The following is an 18824-nucleotide window of genomic DNA, read 5'->3' as shown; positions in this document are numbered from 1 at the left end:
CATCCATAACATCCTATATTTTATAGTTATGATCAGCCATGGAAACTAATGTAGCATAACTATATCGGGGAGTGGTTGGTTTCATGTAAGCTGTAAAGCATTTAGCGGATACATCTAACAGAAGCTAAACAGACTCCATTATAGCTAGAGTGAAACTTCTCATGGTGTTTGCAACTGTCATGGGACAAGCACAGTTTGCAGCAAAACTGATGGTGGTTCTTGTGATGTATTCATGTACTGATGGAGGATTTGTTTAAGACGTCTCTGGGGTTTCAATGATGGTGAATAAAGCAGTCCTGTGTTCTTCCAGCCGGGGCCATAGTCCCCTAAGCTGACATCCTGAAGAGTCACACTGACCAGAAGAAAAAATCTCTTTATATAGTTCATTACTGGCCTTCAACCATCATCCAGAGGTCAGAGAGAGATGTGAATGAGGCCAACCTGCATTGTTTGATTATGTAATCTAGTTGCATAGTTTTTCCTCCTCTGTTTGGGAATGCCTACAAACTGGCTGGCATGGACAATGTATGTAATCAACATATCAGCAAACATCATTGTTCAGTGGTCATGCATTACTGTTTTACAAAGATAACAGAAGATAAACTGTAGGAGATATTATTAGAGGTAAATATTTGTCCTACAAGAAGAGTCAATACTTCAGACAACAGTTTATAATTCTGGGTGTACACAATTTACGTGTGGCATAATTAAGAAGAAATGCTGTGTCGTCACACCCTGTGTGCAGCTCTTTGCTCTGTTCCATGCTTCACTCCAGTCTTCAGTCATCTTCTCCCATCGTGTTCTGCCATCTTCAGCCTTAGCCCTTGTGACAAAGCCACATGTCATGACATTGCATCAGGCTAATCAATGATGTTTTGAAGCCTAGTCAGCGCAGAAAGAAAAAGGACTTATCAATAGAAGATGCGTAAAGGAGTTGTCCAACTGGATAGATGAAAACATCATTTTTTTAATCTCTGTTTGATGATTTGCAAAAACAAATTTTATTTACTTGATTCTACAAAATTTGTCAATTGCAAATAAATTTACATAATTTAGAATCAATTTGCTCCTCTTTTATTGATACCAAATTAATGTCCATGTAACACGTTTCAATGCTTTGCTGCTCTGTGCTTGTGAAAGAATGATTGAGATTTCCAAATTTTATTGCTAGTTAAAAAAATAAAAATAAGAAAGTATTGAGCTTTTTTAGTCTTATTGACTTTCCAAGTGGTGATATAATTGTGCAACAATTCAGCGTAAGTGAGAAATAATAGTTATAACAGCGAGCAGATTTGGATGCTCCGAGACCATTGTTGTCGGGCGTTTTCCACTTACGTTGCTTCTCAGTCTATCCCATTAGGTAAACAAACTGTCATGTAATGAAGTAGACATATATGTTTGCATCTATTCAAACTTGTTCACCAAGGACTCTACACAACGCCAACATGAGCTGAACATCTGGACTTGTTCAAGGTTCACGTACAAAATCTGAGACTGGAGAACACGAGCGTCTAAGACATCTTCATTACATAAATGGATAGTCTCCATAATCTGAATCCTCTGGGATTCTACCTATCAATGGTCGTCATATTAGTTACTGTCTCTATACTAATGTATGGCTTTATAGTAACTGTGAATATCCGGGACTGGTTGAGGGGCAGAAACCTCAATCCTGTGGATCAGATCCTGGTGGCCCTCAGCATCTCCAATTCAGGACTGGCCTACAGTTTTGGAAACTACATTTTCTTTATGTTCCTTTGGCCACAGTTCTTGTTAGTGGGTTATGCATTTACAATAGTTTTTGCTTTGATGATTTTCCTAACCCTCTCCAGCTCATGGCTCACTGCTTGGCTTTGTCTTTACTTTTTTGCTAAGATTATTCATTTTAAGCCTTCGTATCTTGTCAAACTGAAGTTGACAATTGATGCGTCAGTTCCGTGGCTCATCATGTTCTCAGAGGTTGTGGCTTTTTTCCAGTACTTTCCCTATGATATGGTCCTTCATCAAAGTCTTACCTCTCAATGCCACAACATGCAATCAAACCTGCCCCGCGTCTCCCTTCCAGATCAACAACATGTATTATACGTTTGCTCTTGGATTTAGTAGCTCTTCTTCTTTGTTCATTGTCGTAGTTTCCACAGTCTGTATCGTTTGGTCTCTTTGTAAACACTCTTATCGGATGAAGAAGACCATGTCCAGTGAAGACTATTCTTGGATAAGGACTCATCGGAGAGCCGCCCGGACTGTGGCATCTCTTCTTCTCATCTACATTGTATTTTATACGACGTATGTCTTGATGACTACATTGTTTTCCTCCAATCATTTCAGCATTTATTACTGGATCACTGTGTGGATCTCATTCTCCACCTCCCCAGCGATGGCCCTTGTACTGATACTTGGTAATTCCAAGCTATCCTTGGCAGTCAATAAGTTATTTTTCTGCTTTCAGTGATTAGACAGTTGTCGGTAGAGGGATATTCTGAGATGTGGGATAAAATGTTCCATATCTATACATTATAACTTGAAATCTAGACATTACTTAAACCTGAAAAATTATGTAGCAATGAAAATAAATGAAAAATTTGCTAAATGTGTTGATTTTAGTATAGAGAATTATTATAACCTGTAAATAATTTTATTAAAAACAATTAAGAAAAAATGAGGCTTATCACGCTTATTTATGACACAGTCGTAGTCGTAGTGTGACACAAAGGATCATGGGAACAACAGTCATACTGGTGAAAACCAATCACGTGGTAGAACACTTATGAAACTTCAGAATATAAGCACACAACATACATTAGTATCATTATTATTAATAAAAATATACATTATTATCTTTATTTCCTACTAGTAGAGATGAACAAATCCATTTACACTGTATCTAATTTGTATTATTCTCCCCCAAAAATGTAAGTTTGTCAGAATCATAGGTTTTTGTGATTCAATTCGTACAAATCTCAACCAATTGGGGGCCAACTAGTCACAATTTTCCTTTGTTTTGTGAGCCAGGAGATAGATTAATATGTCTTGCACAGGCCTCTCGTCGTCCCTTCCAAATTCCAGGAAATCTGACAAATTTGAACTTCACAAGTTTTGCTTTTCTTAAATGAAGCATTTTTGCGAGATAAACCATACAAATTCAGCAAAATAGCTGCCGGCTACCGTTTTGCTGTTTTGTGAAGGAGCTGGAAAAAGTTTATTAACTCATCAATGCTGTAAAGCAAACTTTATTTGTGTCTTTCTTACTGAAGAAAAATTCGAATTCAATAATCAAACAAAAATCTAATTCAATAATCAAACTTAAAATTATTTTATTGGATATATTCATTGATATATAACAGAGAAATGTGATAAGTTATACGATGCGTGCAGCATTTATTCTTTCATCTTAGAACCACTTCACTATAAAAAAAAGCCCAAAACTCATCAAAATGGAAAGAAAAATATTAATGTATTTAGTCATAAAACAACATTAACGCTATCATCACACATCAGAGATATCTGTAACGTATGTATTCACAGTACATAGGTAAAATAACTAATGTAACGCTAAAGGCCCCGTCTCACATAGCGAGATCGCTGCTGAGTCACAAGTTTTGTGACGCAACAGCGACCTCAGCAGCGATCTCGCTATGTTTGACACGTACCAGCGACCTGGCCCCTGCTGTGAGATCGCTGGTCGTGTCGGAATGGCCTGGACCTTTTTTTGGTCGTTGAGGTCCCACTGACATCGCTGGATCATTGTGTGTGACACCGATCCAGCGATGTCTTCACTGGTAACCAGGGTAAACATCGGGTTACTAAGCGCAGGGCCGCGTTTAGTAACCCGATGTTTACCCTGGTTACCAGCGTAAAAGTAAAAAAAACAAACACTACATACTCACCTGCGCGTCCCCCGGCGTCCGCTTCCCGCACTGACTGAGCGCCGGCCCTAACAGCAGAGCGGTGACGTCACCGCTGTGCTGTACTTTCACTTTCCGGTCCCGGCGCTCAGTCAGTGCAGGAAGCGGACGGCGGGGGACGCGAATGTGAGTATGTACTGTTTGTTTTTTTTACATTTTACGCTGGTAACCAGGGTAAACATCGGGTTACTAAGCGCGGCCCTGCGCTTAGCAACCCGATGTTTACCCTGGTTACCCGGGGACCTCGGCATCGTTGCTCGCTGGAGAGCGGTCTGTGTGACAGCTCCCCAGCGACCACACAGCGACTAAACAGCGACGCTGCAGCGATCAGCATCATTGTCTGTATCGCTGCAGCGTCGCTGTGTGTGACGGGGCCTTAAGGCTGGAAAATAAGGAGATGTAAGGCTAAGTCCTGGAAAATAAAAGGATGTAAGGCTAAGGCAATGAAAATAAGGAGATGTAAGCCTAAGGCTGGAAAATAATGAGATGTAAGGCTAAGGCTAAGGCCTGGAAAATAAGAGGATGTAAGGCTGAGGCCAGGAAAATAAGGACATGTAAGGATAAGGCCTGGAAAATAAGAGGATGTAAGGCTAAGGCCTAGAAAATAAGGAGAAGTAAGCCTAAGGCTGGAAAAAAAGGAGATGTAAAGCTAAGATCTGGAAAATATGAGGATGTAAGGCTAAGGCTGGGAAAATAAGGAGATGTAAGGCAAAGGCCAGGAAAATAAGGAGATGTAAGGCTAAGACCTGGAAAATAAGAGGATGTAAGGCTAAGGCTGGGAAAATAAGGAGATGTAAGGCTAAGGCTGGGAAAATAAGCAGATGTAAAGCTAAGGCAATGAAAATAAGGAGATGTAAGGCTAAGGTTGGAAAAATAAGATATAAGGCTAAGGCCGGGAAAATAAGGAGATATAAGGCTAAGGCCTTGGCCACACTGTGACTTTTTGTAGCGCTACTCATTGATGTTAACTGTTTAGCTCCAGTCCAAAGCCGTACCCACTCACTCACCCACTCAGCCTGACTGAGTCTCCTCTCACCCACTCTCCCAACCTGACAGCTGTTCAGTCTCCTCTCACCCACTCTTCCAGCCTGACTGACAGCTGTTCAGTCTCCTCTCATCCACTCTCCCAGCCTGACAGCTGTTCAGTCTCCTCTCACCCACTCTTCCAGCCTGACTGACAGCTGTTCAATGTCATGACCTATGATTAATTTCATTCTATAGCTAGACTCATAAAATTCTTATCTTAATATCAGGATGACACACCCCTTCTGACATGGATTTTCACAGTAAATATACCGGCCTCTTCAGCACTAAGAGATCAGTCTAATAATGTATTTACTCTATATGAAATCTGGTGAGAGATCTGCTTCATACGTTGAGAACAAGGAGTGGCTATGAAATACATAAGATAATTTGTGTTGTTTTTACTTTCTCTTCTAGTATGTAGCATTATTTCATACTTACAGTAGAGTAGACAGCGTAATATGGAATTTATGTAAAATGTTGTCTAGTTAAAGAACATAACACATTTTCTATTCCCTTCAATGTCTCCTCATCATCCTGCTGCAAGGAAATAAGTTTGTCTTCAGTTTTGGATTTCCGACAATGAATATAATGGACTGGAAAGTAGAATACAACATTAGGAATAGCCAGCAGAGCGTGTCCACCACTATGTCGACACGTAACTTTGCCATTAATAAACCCACAGACACCAAGCAAAGAATCAAGTCTAGAATCAGGCGCGTGACCATGGTTTTCACTGCTCCACCATGAGCCTTTAGCTGAGGCCTCCTGAAGTTATTCTCGCCGTTCTTCATCTTCATGATATGACTCAGGAGGGAGCGGATGCTGAGCACAATCGATGTGAAAGTTATAAGAAAGGGGAAGAAGCAACCAAACATCAAGTTAAAGATTATATGTGGGTAATCAATTTCAAGCATATGATCAGTCATATTGGGATGAAAGGTTATCTGTAGAGTCCAGAGAAGTGGTATGTTAATTACAAGGGAGCCTATGAGGGATCCTATGAGTAGCAGAGGAACACATGGAGAGAACCATAGCTTCATCTGGATGAAGAACTGGTTGGGAAGGTTGACCAGTTTCAGGCAGTAGTAGACGGAGAGCCAGGTGGCATGCCAGAAACTCAGTTCTATCAGGAAATACAGAATTATCAAGTCCAAGATGTAGACTTCTTGAACAAACCTCACGTAGCTAAAAAACAGATACAGGGAACCATCAAGAGTGATGGAGCACTGAAGGAGGAGATGAGTTACCGTTGTGGAGAAGAGAATGTAACCAGCAGGTTGATGCTTCTGGCTCCAGGTTCTGCAGTATTCGGAGATTATTGATGAGTTCATTGAGAGTCCAGATATCAGTGTCAAGACTAAAATGATTGTCTTGATGATCTTTACCGACAGCAGCATGATGGCATGAAGGATGGTTTCAGGAGGATGATGGATGGAGGAGTGGCGGGCGCCTGCAGAAAAATCAGCAGAACACATAATTGATGCAAATCTGTACAATATCTTGTTTCTGTTTGTACTTTGGTTTTACTGTTTCTTCAAAGCAGCAAAATGATGTCCATAAGAAATGACTGAAGCAATGTACCTTCAATATCAGCAATGACCGACATACATTCTGTGTTTACCCACAATTTCTACAGTCTAAAAAATAATTCATAAACGCTTCTACTAAACGTTATTGTTAATGTTCATGTGGAGCCCAAGTTGGTAAAGTATGGTTGTTCGAAGAAAAGATAAGAACAGGCAGGCGCTTCACAGAGGTAATAAATGAGTGGTAGAATGAGGGAAAGCACTGAATTATGAAGTGCTCACCATGCAGGTTGTGCTAGGAAAGGCACAAAATTATTGAGAACCTGAAAAACAGGGACGGCTTCTCCTCGGGAAGCCAGCTGAAGAGGGATTCCACTGGTGTGGTCAAAAAGCATGAGGTAGGAGAAAAGCCGATCTACCGAGGCACCAGCCCATGGATACAACATGTCAGGTATCTTCCAAAGACAGGCGGACACAGGATTGTTGCTAGAAGGAAAAAGGGGTTTATTGTTTAAAACGACTGCACGTTTTAAAAACATCGGCCAACAACGATCATGTCTATGACTGTCTTTGGATGATATCTGACACATTGTATCCTACATCCTTTTTAAGATCTCATTTATATGTATAAACATGTGTGTGACTAATACAAAGGACGGTGCATGACTTACTCCATCCAAAGACCATACTATGGACTAGAAGGCACTCATTACAGGTGGAAGAAAGGCGATTCCGGCAGAGAAATGGGAAAGGGTTCTTTACAGTCAGATTGCCAACCACAAGAGGTAGTAATGGCCGACATTATAACAGCTTTTATACAAGGGCCAGATGAGTTCCTCAAGACACATAACATTGTGCGTTAGGCCTCTTTCACATGTCCATTTAATTCCAGTACCGGAAAAAACGGTACCAGAGATATCCATGTCCATATGTCTGTGTGTCCGTGTGTGCAATATGTGCGTGGCGTGTGTGGCAACCGTGTGCCACCCGTGTGCCTCATCAGTGCCACACGGACTGCCGCCGGGGAAGAAGCGCTACAGTAAGTGCTGTTCTCCGGTGGCAGGTGCTGAAGACAGCTCTTATCATTCTCCCCTGCTCCGGCTTATATTAAAGTCAGAACGATGACAGTACGTGGGGGCTTTTGGGACTATTACTCCCATCATCCGACACCTGCTGCCTCTAATAACAGTGACAGCAGGAGCGGATGATCAGGGTATTCCTCAGCCACCGCTTGCAATATAAATAAATAAATGAATGAAAAACCTGGCGTGGTTTCTCCCCTATTTTCTTTAACCCCTTCATGACCTTGGGATTTTCCGTTTTTCTGTATTCGTTTTTCACTCCCCTCCTTCCCAGAGCCATAACTTTTTTATTTTTCCGTCAATTTGGCCACGTGAGGGCTTTTTTTTTTGCGGGACGAGTTGCACTTTTGAACGACATCATTGGTTTTAGCATGTCGTGTACTAGAAAATGGGAAAAAAAATTCCAAGTGCGGTGAAATTGCAAAAAAAAGTGCAGTCCCACACTTGTTTTTTGGTTGACTTTTTTGCTAGGTTCACCAAATGCTAAAACTGACCTGCCATTATGATTCTTCAGGTCAGTACGCGTTCATAGACACCTAACATGACTAGGTTATTTTTTATCTAAGTGGTGAAAAAAAATTTAATACTTTCCTAAAAAAAAAATAAAATAAATTGCGTCATTTTCCGATACCCGTAGCATCTCCATTTTTCATGATCTGGGGTCAGGTGAGGGCTTATTTTTTGCGTGCCGAGCATTTCGGTGCAGATATGTTCTTTTGATCGCCCGTCATTGCATTTTAATGCAATGTCGCGGCGACCAAAAAACGTAATTCTGGCGTTTCAAATTTTTTTCTCGCTACGCTGTTTAGCGATCAGGTTAATGCCTTTTTTTATTGATAGATCGGGCGACCACAGGGTGGCGCTCACAGCTATCCGGCAATCAGTAACCATAGAGGTCTCAAGGACCTCTATGGTTACTCTGCAGAAGCATCGCTGACCCCCGATCATGTGACGGGGGTCAGCGATGAGCTCATTTCCGGCCGCTCGGCCGGAAGCGCCGGCTAAATGCCGCTGTCTGCGTTTGACTGCGGCATTTAACTAGTTAATAGCGGCGGGTGAATCGCGATTTCAAGCGCCACTATTGCGGGCACATGTCAGCTGTTCAAAACAGCTAACATGTCCCGGCTTTGATGCGGACTCCCCGCCGGAGCCCGCATCAAAGCAGGGGATCTGACCTCGGACGTACTATCCCATCTGAGGTCAGAAAGGGGTTAACCAACCAGGCAAAACTCACAGCTGGGGGCTGCAACCCTCAGCTGTCTGCTTCAGCAAGGTTGGTTATCAAGAATCGAAGGGTCCCCACGCAGTTTTTTTTTCATTACTTAAATAAATAATTTAAAAATGGCGTGAGTTTTCCCTCATTTTTGACAACCAGCCTTGCTAAAGCTCACAGCTGGGGGCTGCTATTCTCAGACTGGTAAGTGGGTAATGATATAGTCCTCCCCAGCCTAAAAAAAGCAGCCTGCAGCTGCCCAGAAAAGGCACATCTATTAGATGCACCAATTCTGGCACTTTGCCTGGCTTTTCCCACTTGCCCTGTAGCGGTGGCAAGCGGGGTTCATATTTGTGAGGTTGATGTCACCTTTGTATTGTCAGGTGACATCAAGCCCACTGCTTAGTAATGGAGAGGTGTCTATGGATGGAGGCACATGGCTCCATCCATTCTCCCAGCGGTGAAGTAGTCCTGCGCCCTTAGCAGAGAAACACTCCCAAAACATAATGTTTCCACCTCCATGCTTGACAGTGAGGACTGTGTTCTTTGGGTCATAGGCAGCATTTCTCTTTCTCCAAACACGGCGAGTTGAGTTAAGGCCAAATAGCTCAATTTTTGTCTCCTCTGACCACAGCACCTTCTCCCAATTACTCACAGAATCATCCATGTGTTCATTGGCAAACTTCAGATGGGCCTGCACATGTCCCTTCATGAGCAGGAGACCTTATAGGCACCTTTACGGTGTATTGTGTTTCCAATGGTTTTCTTGGTGTATGTGGTCCCAGCTGCCTTGAGATCATTAACAAGTTCCCTCCCTGTAGTTTTAGGCTGATATATCACCTCCCTCATGATCAAGAATACCCCACGAGGTGAGATTTTGCATGGTGCCCCAGATCGATGTCGATTGATAGTCATTTTGTATTTCTTCCATTTTCTTACTATTGCACCAACAGTTGTCTCCTTCTCACCCAGAGTCTTACTTATGGTTTCGTAGCCCATTCTCGCTTTGTCCAGGTCTAGGATCTTATCCCTGACATCCTTATACAGCTCTTTGGTCTTGCCCATGTTGTAGAGGTCAGAGTCTGACTGATTAATTGCGTCTGTGGACAGGAGTCTTTTATAAAGGTGACTATGTAAGACAGCTGTCTATAATGCAGGTAACGAGGTGATTAGGAGCGGCTAACTGGTCTGTAGGAGCCAGAACTCTTAATGGTTGGTAGGGGATCAAATACTTATTTCTCACTGCAAAATGCAAATAAATTTATATAATTTATACAATGTGATTTTCTGGATTTTATTTTTGATATTTTATCTCTCAATGTTAAAATTAGCCTCCCCTTAAAATTATAGACTGTTCATGTCTTTGTCAGTGGGCAAACTTACAAAATCAACAAGGGATCAAATAATTATTTCCTTCACTGTATGTAGCTTGATAGGAGGGCTGTAGAGAGACAAAACCCCTATCTAATGATCTAACCCCACTTCCTATATAAAGACACAGATCCATCCCACTTGCTATAGAGAGAAAAATCCTCGTCACTTCCTATGGAGACATAAAGGTCCACCTCACTTCCTCTAGAGAGACAAAGATCCTCCCCACTTCCTGTAGAGAGACAAAGATCCTCCCCACTTCCTGTAGAGAGACAAAGATCCTCCCCACTTCCTGTGGAGAGATAAAGATCATTTCCACTTCCTGTAGAGAGACAAAGATCCTCCCCAGTTCCTGTAGAGAGACAATGATCCTCCTCACGTCCTGAAGAGAGACAAATATCATCCCCGCTTCCTGAGGAGAGACAAAGATCCTCCTCACTTCCTGTATAGAGACAATGATCCTTTCCACTTCCTGTAGAGAAACAAAGATCCTTCCTACTTCCCATAAAGAGACAAAGATCCCCCACTTCCTGAGGAAAGACAAAGATCTTCCTCACTTTCTGTAGAGAGACAAAGATGCTTCCCACTTCCCGTAGAGAGACAAAGATCCTCCCCACTCCCTGTAGAGAGACAAAGATCCTCCCCACTTCCTGTAGAGAGACAAAGATCCTCCCCACTTCCTGTAGAGAGACAAAAACCTTTTCTCACTTCCTGTTGGGAGAAAATGATTTAACCCCACTTCCTGTAGAGCGGAAAGAACCATCCCACTTCCTATAGAGAGATGAAGATCATCTTCACTTCCTGCCCTACCTTCATATAGAAAGCTCCATCTCCACATCCTATAATTTCATGGTCAGTGCTGCTAGAGAAAGATTACACTTGACAAAATAACAGAAATGCAGACAGAAAGAGCGCACCTAGTAGCAGCCCTTTTAATTGATTTTTGGGAATAAGACAACATAATGGTGAAATAATGTAATTTGTAGATTGTCTTTTTAACATATCATTTATGAATTTTGTCCCTTTGTCTGACCGTACACTGACATTTTATATTTTAAAACGTAATGTGGAAAATTTCAGCAGATGGAGATTGACCTGCAGGGAAATGAACAAGTATCAGGTGATCGAGGACTGGAACACAGAACCCTGATCAGATATCATCCAGCTATGAAATCCAGACTGCAGGTATATTTGCTTGCAATGATTAGAAGCATTAGACACAGATCTGCAGTCTTCTTCTTACTGAGAATACTCAAGATTTTCATTGTGGTTGAGGATTGATGATCACAGTCTGAAGATCATGAGGTCAGAACTGAAGATTGCACGATTTATTCTCACAGTGATCACTGGGATCTGTGGGATTTTCCTTAACTCTGTTATTGTTGCCCTGAATTTGAGATTCCGGAGAGACACTACTACATCAGGAGACTACAAGAAAATTCTCGTTAGCATTGGACTCATAAACATCCTCTTCCAAGGAAGCTTGATCTTTGATAGCATTTGTGAGACTTTCGATTATTATTTGTTGAATGAAGACCTTCTTTTATTTCTTTTAGCTTTCGAAATGACTTTCATTAATGTGAATGTTTGGAACACCACTTGGCTCTCCATGTTCTGCTTTGTTCGGCTGGTTAATTCCAACCACCGGGTTTTACTTTGGATAAAAACAAAGTTTATTGCTTTCCTCCCTTATCTCTTGGCTGGGTCAGTCTTGGTCTCGGCCACCTTTCATTCTCAATTACCCTGGACAACCATGCTGCAAAGTTATCATAACACAACTGACTACCAAAACTTGTCCGGTAAAAAAATTATCTTTCACTATTACTACGTAATCTTCTGCATACTATTTGGCTTTATTTTTCCTTTCTGCGTGACTTGTGTCTCTATTGGGTTTAGTGTCACTACTTTGGTGAGACACATCTGGAGGATCGGGTCCAGTGACTCTAGCCTATCATCTGACCAACTGCAAGGACATTACCAAGCGGTCAGGATAATGGTCATACGGGTTCTCTTTGACTTGTTATTCTTTGTTGTATCAGTTCTAGCCCTTTCAGACCCAGTTATCATTAATTCATCTGTATTGTCTTTCTTATGGATGATAGTTTTAATGTATCCAACTTCTCAGGCTTTGCTCCTAATCCTTGGAAATCCCAAATTGAAGAGTGCAGTGTATGGACTTATAAAGACATTAATATAACTTTTTTTGCCTTTTCTCCTATGATGGTGGCCTGTCTCTTTTGTATTGACTGTTGTTTCATTTAAAGGTAACCTGTCCATTATTTCATGGTGCCCAAACTATCCGCAGCAGGAATTAGATATTATTATTAATATAGAATATTACGCTGTGAAATGTTGCAACATTTCTACTCAGCTTCTCCTTCGCTGTTCACAGATCATACGGCGGGTACAATGTCACAGGTTCACTTTACCATTGGGCTGCTATTATTTAGAATTGTGGACTGCAGAGGATACAGAGTGATAATTATCCCAGGAAATGTCCAATACGTAAATTACTCACCAATATCTTTTTGACTGCACTGCAGAACACTAAGAGTTGCCCCACCTTCTATAGTTAGGAGCGCACCGCTGCCACACATCTGACTTCCTGCTTCCTGGTGGTTGCTGCTCTCCTGATTGACTAGTGCATATACTGGGGAGAAAGAATAGCACAAAATAGGGTTTTATCTACATAAGCATCAAGGAGAAAATACCAGCTTGTGCTAACCTGGTGCCTGTTTTTGATCACTTGTAGGATATATTGTCAGCTGTTGTGGATCCACGGGTCACACTGTGACCATCAGATATCCGTATCGAAAAAAAAATTCTGTGGAAATCTTCTGCGCTGTTGAACAGTGGAAAGATATCAGTTTGAGTTAGAATGTATGACATGAATTGTGGTTTTATTTCTTACTCTACGCGTTTCAAAGTTACAGGTACTTTTTAAGGAAAAGACAGACCACATGTGGACTGCATTGGTGGCCGGTCCCTCAGGCAATGAGCTGCTAACAAAAGAAATGAGTGATATCAGGAGATCCCACTATTTATGGAGGTACAACAAACTTCTCTGTACCATTGGTCTCATCAACAAATTTTTCCAAAAAAGCTTCATCTTTGATTCCATCTTTTCAAAATTTAATTTAGATTTTCAGGACAAACATCTTTCATTATCTTTAAGTCTCAAATTCACTGTCGCTGTAGTGTATTTGGAACACGACCCGACTCTCCGTATTCTGCTGTGGTCGGCCGGTTAATTTTAACCTGTGTTTTATACTTAGGATAAAAGCAAAGTTCATGACTTCATTCCTTATCTCACAGTTGGGTCAATCTAGGTCTTGGCCATCATTAGTTTTCTAGCCACTTGGACCACCCTTAGGATGACTGCTCAGAATCTGATTATCCAATGCCAGGCCATATAATTATTTTTTACTATTAGCCAGCATTTTCTGTGCATTTGGCGTCATCCCTTCTTTATGACTTGTTTTTAAAAAAAAGTTTTTAAAAGGTTACCTAATATTGGTTAAATTCGAAGCTGTGCTAAAATGTTGTGATTTTTGACGTTCTCATGCAATCTTTGCCCAGCTCCAAAAAAGTAGGCAGAACTGGGATGGGGGCATGGCGACAATTGCTTGTCAAATGTATGACTTAAGTCTTAATTTTAAGGACTGGAGTAAGATTTGTGGTGAGGCGCCCACTGAGGCGTAGGCCACTCATCTGACGCTCCTGATTCATGAAGAAGCATACGCGTGACTCCAGCACATCTCCTCATCAAGACCAGCGTCAACTATGGCAGTGTTGATAAATCAGGCCCCGTATGTTACATATTTATAGGAACAATTCTGTGTAAAAACCAGACTTATGGCGACGGACTTTACTAAGGAAAAGGTGAGAGTGACTCTACGCTTTGCATAACCTTTCCTTTCTATCCTCCTTGTTACAGATATACCGTATGTCAGTGGAAATTGTAGATGGAAGGTATTTGCATGAAAACAAATTGTGGTCTTCCGTCATTTAACTTGTCAGAGAGATAAAAAGTACCAATCACCATGACCCTTCCCTCTACAGAACTTTTGTGAGGAGGAGACGGATGAAGGTAAGACTCCGCAGATGTTATCAGAAACCATTAATAGGCAAAGCTGAGATACATGAGCAGAATGGATACATGGATATGATCACATACGGATTGTCACTGGTCATACAATAATATGAGACAATTCTGATTGTTCTGGAGAAAAACATTTTTGAGCCAGGAGAGACAGTTGATAATATTACGATGGATATTGACGTCTTGTCCTTCGTCATTGTTTTATCCCTGGAGTTAACTGCAGGGACATTTTTTAATGTATTTATTATCTCCATCATCTTCTATGACTTTTACAGAGAGAAAAACATGAACGACAGTAATAAAATTGTGTTGTGCATTTGCGCCTCGAATGTGAATTACGGTGTTCTGATAGCTGCGGGCATCATGGATGAGTATATTGGTCGTCACGCCTCATACACATATGTCCTGTCTTACGTGTACATTATCTTACTACTCTACACCATCGGCTCTTGTGCGTGGCTTTCCGCCGGCCTGGGATTCTTCTATTTTATCAAGATATCCCAGGTCAGACTTCTTTCCTGGGTGAAGTTCCACATCAGCTCCATTGTTCCCTGGATGCTGTTGATCCTTGAGGTTGTGTCCCTCACCATCAGCTTCGTCAGCAGTTTACTGCTCCTTACTCATCAGACCAGATCTCGAAACATCACGGATAGTCCTCCATCTGTCATGACGGTGCTAGCAGAGAACAAAGTAGGACTTATCAACGCTGCTGTGGCAACTTCTTCCATACCTGTTGTGATAATACTGATCTCCACCATCTGCACTATATGGACCCTGAAACAACACAGTCTGAAGATGAAGAGAGGTATGGACACAGAGGACAAAAGACGCTTGACGCCATACGAGAGGGTGGTTTGTAGAATGACCTACTTCCTTCTTTTCTACCTGGCCTTTTATGCTGTGATAGTGAATTTTTATTTTTCTATTGTTGTACAAGTTGAGTCAGGATTTTGGTTAACGCTCATGCTGATGTCGACCTTCGCCCCTGTTCAGTCTATCCTAATGATTCTTGGCAATCCCAGACTTAAAAATGCGTGGAAGGAGATGTTATGTTGTCATGACCTTGTCAAGTTGTTCTGTAGCGCTCGTGATGGAGCAATGTGAGCCGGTTGTATGGTAATTGCTCTTGTGGTGGTCATTTTATTAATTTAGAATCTCAAGAAATTTTACACTCATCAAAACGTGCGATACATTTCTCAGTGCAAGGAACCTCTGGAATAAATAGATCCATTAGGACGAAGAATTGTATATGGAGTACTAAATAATGGAGTCAAGGATACTTCTCTGGAAAGGTTTAGATGCAAAAGTGATCAGAAGGTACCTAAATATACAAACTGCTTCTTCAGATTGGAGGAGGACTAGACCTATAACGCCACCTATTGGAAGTGACAATCCTAAAAGTCATTATCGACCCATTAACGAACCTTGTCACATGACTTAGGATAAGGAGAAGCCAAACCAGACGCTCCATTGACAGACACATGTTTTGAGATATTTTCCCCTCATCAGTGCAAAGCAATAGACGTTTATTGTATTAATTATGTGTTTTAGACATTTTCTGACATTGTCTGACAAGGGGGCATGTTTTATTCAGAAGGGGAGTCACTTAACAAGCGGCACCATGACACAAAAAATAATCCAAAAAGTTTGTCACAACTTTCAGGACAAAGTAAGCCAAAGAGGCTAAAGATGAAACACATATTCAAATCCTTAAAATCCAATTTTATACATTTGGCAGAATATAAGACTGTCTGCTTAGGTGTGCCCTGTCTAAGAATTGGACATTATTGATGAATATTACCCATTTTATGTTGTATGATGCATTTCTTGTTGATTACTGTATTGAACGTTTGGTTAGTTTTATTCAATATTCTTAAGGAGGTTGTCCACTACTGTTACATTGATGACTTATCCTTAGGTCATTGGAGGGGAAGTCGCCGGCGCCTGCGCAGAAGGTCCCTCAATGCAGTGGCCATAGAGGGGAGAAAAAAATACGGATTGTGGAGGGAGTGCAGGGCGCAGGCGCGGGATTCTGGCTCCACAACTGACATGCATGAGATGGGAGTGATATTAAAATGAAGACAGGAGGCAGGATTTCTTACAACACCGCTCGCCCCGAGCCTGGAAGAAATCGTTAACATAAAGACAGAATATAACATTTCTCAGCAATAAGACCATTAATATGAGGCAGACAGGTAGGACCAGTGTAACATTTATATTACCTGTATGGTCATATTAATAGGTCATACATGTCCCGGGGGACAGAATATAACAAGACCATTAATATGGGCATACAGGTAGGACCAGTGTAACATTTATATTACCTGTATGCTCATATTAATAGGTCATACATGTCCCGAGGAAGATAATGTAACAAGACCATTAATATGAGACAGACAGGTAGGACTAGTGTAACATTTATATAACCTGTATGCTCATATTAATAGGTCATACATGTCCCAAGGAAGAGAATGTAACAAGACCATTAATATGAGGCAGACAGGTAGGACCAGTGTAACATTTATACTACCTGAATGCCCATATTAATTGGTCATACACATCCCAGGAGGACAGAATGTAACAAGACCATTAATATGAGGCAGATAGGTAGCACTAATATAACATTTCTATTACCTGTATGCCCATATATGTTCATACATATCCCGGGGAACAGAATGTAACAAGACCATTAATATGGGGCAGAAACGTAGGACTAGTGTAACATTTATATTACCTGTATGCTCATATTAATAGGTCATACATGTCCCCGGGGACAGAATGTAACAAGACCATTAATATGAGGCAGACAGGTAGGATAAGTGTAACATTTCTATCACCTGTATGCCCATATTAATAGCTCATACATATCGCGGGGGACAGAATGTAACAAAACCATTAATATGGGGCAGAAACGTAGGACTAGTGTAACATTTATATTACCTGTATGCTCATATTAATAGGTCATACATGTCCCCGGGGACAGAATGTAACAAGACCATTAATATGAGGCAGACAGGTAGGATAAGTGTAACATTTCTATCACCTGTATGCCCATATTAATAGCTCATACATATCGCGGGGGACAGAATGTAACAAAACCATTAATATGGGGCAGAAACGTAGGACTAGTGTAACATTTATATTACCTGTATGCTCATATTAATAGGTCATACATGTCCCCGGGGGCCGAATGTAACAAGACCATTAATATGAGGCAGACAGGTAGGATAAGTGTAACATTTCTATCACCTGTATGCCCATATTAATAGATCATACATGTCCTGGGAATGTAACTAGACCATTAATATCAGGATACAGGTAGGACTAGTGTAACAATTCTTTCACCTGTATACCCATATTAATAGGTCATACACATACCAGTAGGGGGACAGATTCTCTTCAAAGGGAGTCTGTCAAATCTCACCAGGTTTTTGCCACCTATTCTGAGAGCAGTATGATATAGAAACAGAGACCCTGATTCCAGTGATGCAGGGCTGCTTGCTGTAGTTTTGATAAAACCATAATCATTTTAGCATATTTTACGGGATCACTGTTTGCAGTTCGCCCTCCACGTCTTCAGGGATGTCCTGGTTCCCATACTTGGTAATCCCAAGCTGTGCCTTAATTTTTAGAGGATATTTTGCTGTTTCCCTCCATTGGACCGCACTCATAATTAATTTTCTGAGACTTTAGAAGTAGATCATATACTGTAATATTATTATATGAGATAATGCAGTCATGATAGTTATGTTTATTGTTATACATGATACATACATGAATCTACTACATTACAATATCTATAAAATGTAAAGCAGAAATAAATGGAAAAAACAGACTGTGGCAAATGGACATGGCTAAAACAAAATAAAAATTTTTACAATTTGCAACCCGTGCTGATTTTGTCATCTCGTTTGTAAAATGTGGATATTAAATAACAAAAAATGGAATTATACAATCATATTCAAGTGTAATTGAAGAGAATGGAGAAGTATGGGAAGAAGCCGCACTTTCCTATGGTGGATTCGACCTCTCTCACACCCCTCACCCCAGCAACAAACGCAGTGGAGGAGTTGGCTTGCTCCTGTCCGATACCTGCTCCCTTGCACCAATTCCACTACCACCCTCTGCTACTCTTCCCTCGTTTGAGGTGCACTCCGTCTGCATCTACTCCCCCTCGAACCTCCAGCTGGCTGTCATCTACCGCCCCCCAGAACTAGCCATCTCCACCTTTCTTGACCACTTCACCACCTGGCTACTTCATTTCCTCTAAGCCGACATCCCCACTATCATGGGTGACTTCAATATCCCCATTGACACTTCCACCTCAGCCACCTCTAAACTTTTATTGCTCACTGCCTCCTTTGGCCTCACTCAATGGTCATCCGCAGCCACCCATAAAGATGGCCACACATTGGACTTCATCTTCACCCGCCTCTGTTCCCTTACTAATCTCACTAACTCAACCCTCCCCCTGTCTGACCACAACCTACTGACATTCTCTTCCCTCTCCTCTCCTAGTGTGCAACCCCCACTCCACAAACTCACTCACCCTCGCAGAAATCTCAAACACCTCAATCTACACTCACTCTCTGAGTCCCT

At 41.4% G+C, this 18824-nt stretch overlaps 3 protein-coding genes across 3 annotated transcripts; 2 read left to right on the top strand and 1 right to left on the bottom strand.

Moving 5' to 3' along the window:
* The first annotated feature begins 1611 nt into the window (after window positions 1-1611).
* LOC143785193 (taste receptor type 2 member 123-like) lies at window positions 1612-5352 on the top strand. Its single transcript, XM_077273907.1, has 3 exons — window positions 1612-1726; window positions 2133-2286; window positions 5346-5352. Exons 1-3 carry the CDS (start codon window positions 1612-1614, stop codon window positions 5350-5352), a joined length of 276 nt encoding a protein of 91 aa, XP_077130022.1.
* A 94-nt stretch (window positions 5353-5446) lies between these two features.
* On the bottom strand, window positions 5447-6328 carry LOC143785192 (taste receptor type 2 member 4-like). Its single transcript, XM_077273906.1, has one exon. It carries the CDS (start codon window positions 6326-6328, stop codon window positions 5447-5449), a length of 882 nt encoding a protein of 293 aa, XP_077130021.1.
* Window positions 6329-14393: 8065 nt separating this feature from the next.
* On the top strand, window positions 14394-15329 carry LOC143785189 (taste receptor type 2 member 39-like). Its single transcript, XM_077273901.1, has one exon. It carries the CDS (start codon window positions 14394-14396, stop codon window positions 15327-15329), a length of 936 nt encoding a protein of 311 aa, XP_077130016.1.
* Window positions 15330-18824: the final 3495 nt, after the last annotated feature.

The sequence above is a fragment of the Ranitomeya variabilis genome, chromosome 7 (genome assembly GCF_051348905.1).
Source record: "Ranitomeya variabilis isolate aRanVar5 chromosome 7, aRanVar5.hap1, whole genome shotgun sequence".
Classification (NCBI taxonomy): Eukaryota; Metazoa; Chordata; class Amphibia; order Anura; family Dendrobatidae; genus Ranitomeya; species Ranitomeya variabilis.
This window is presented reverse-complemented; position numbering and strand designations above follow the sequence as displayed.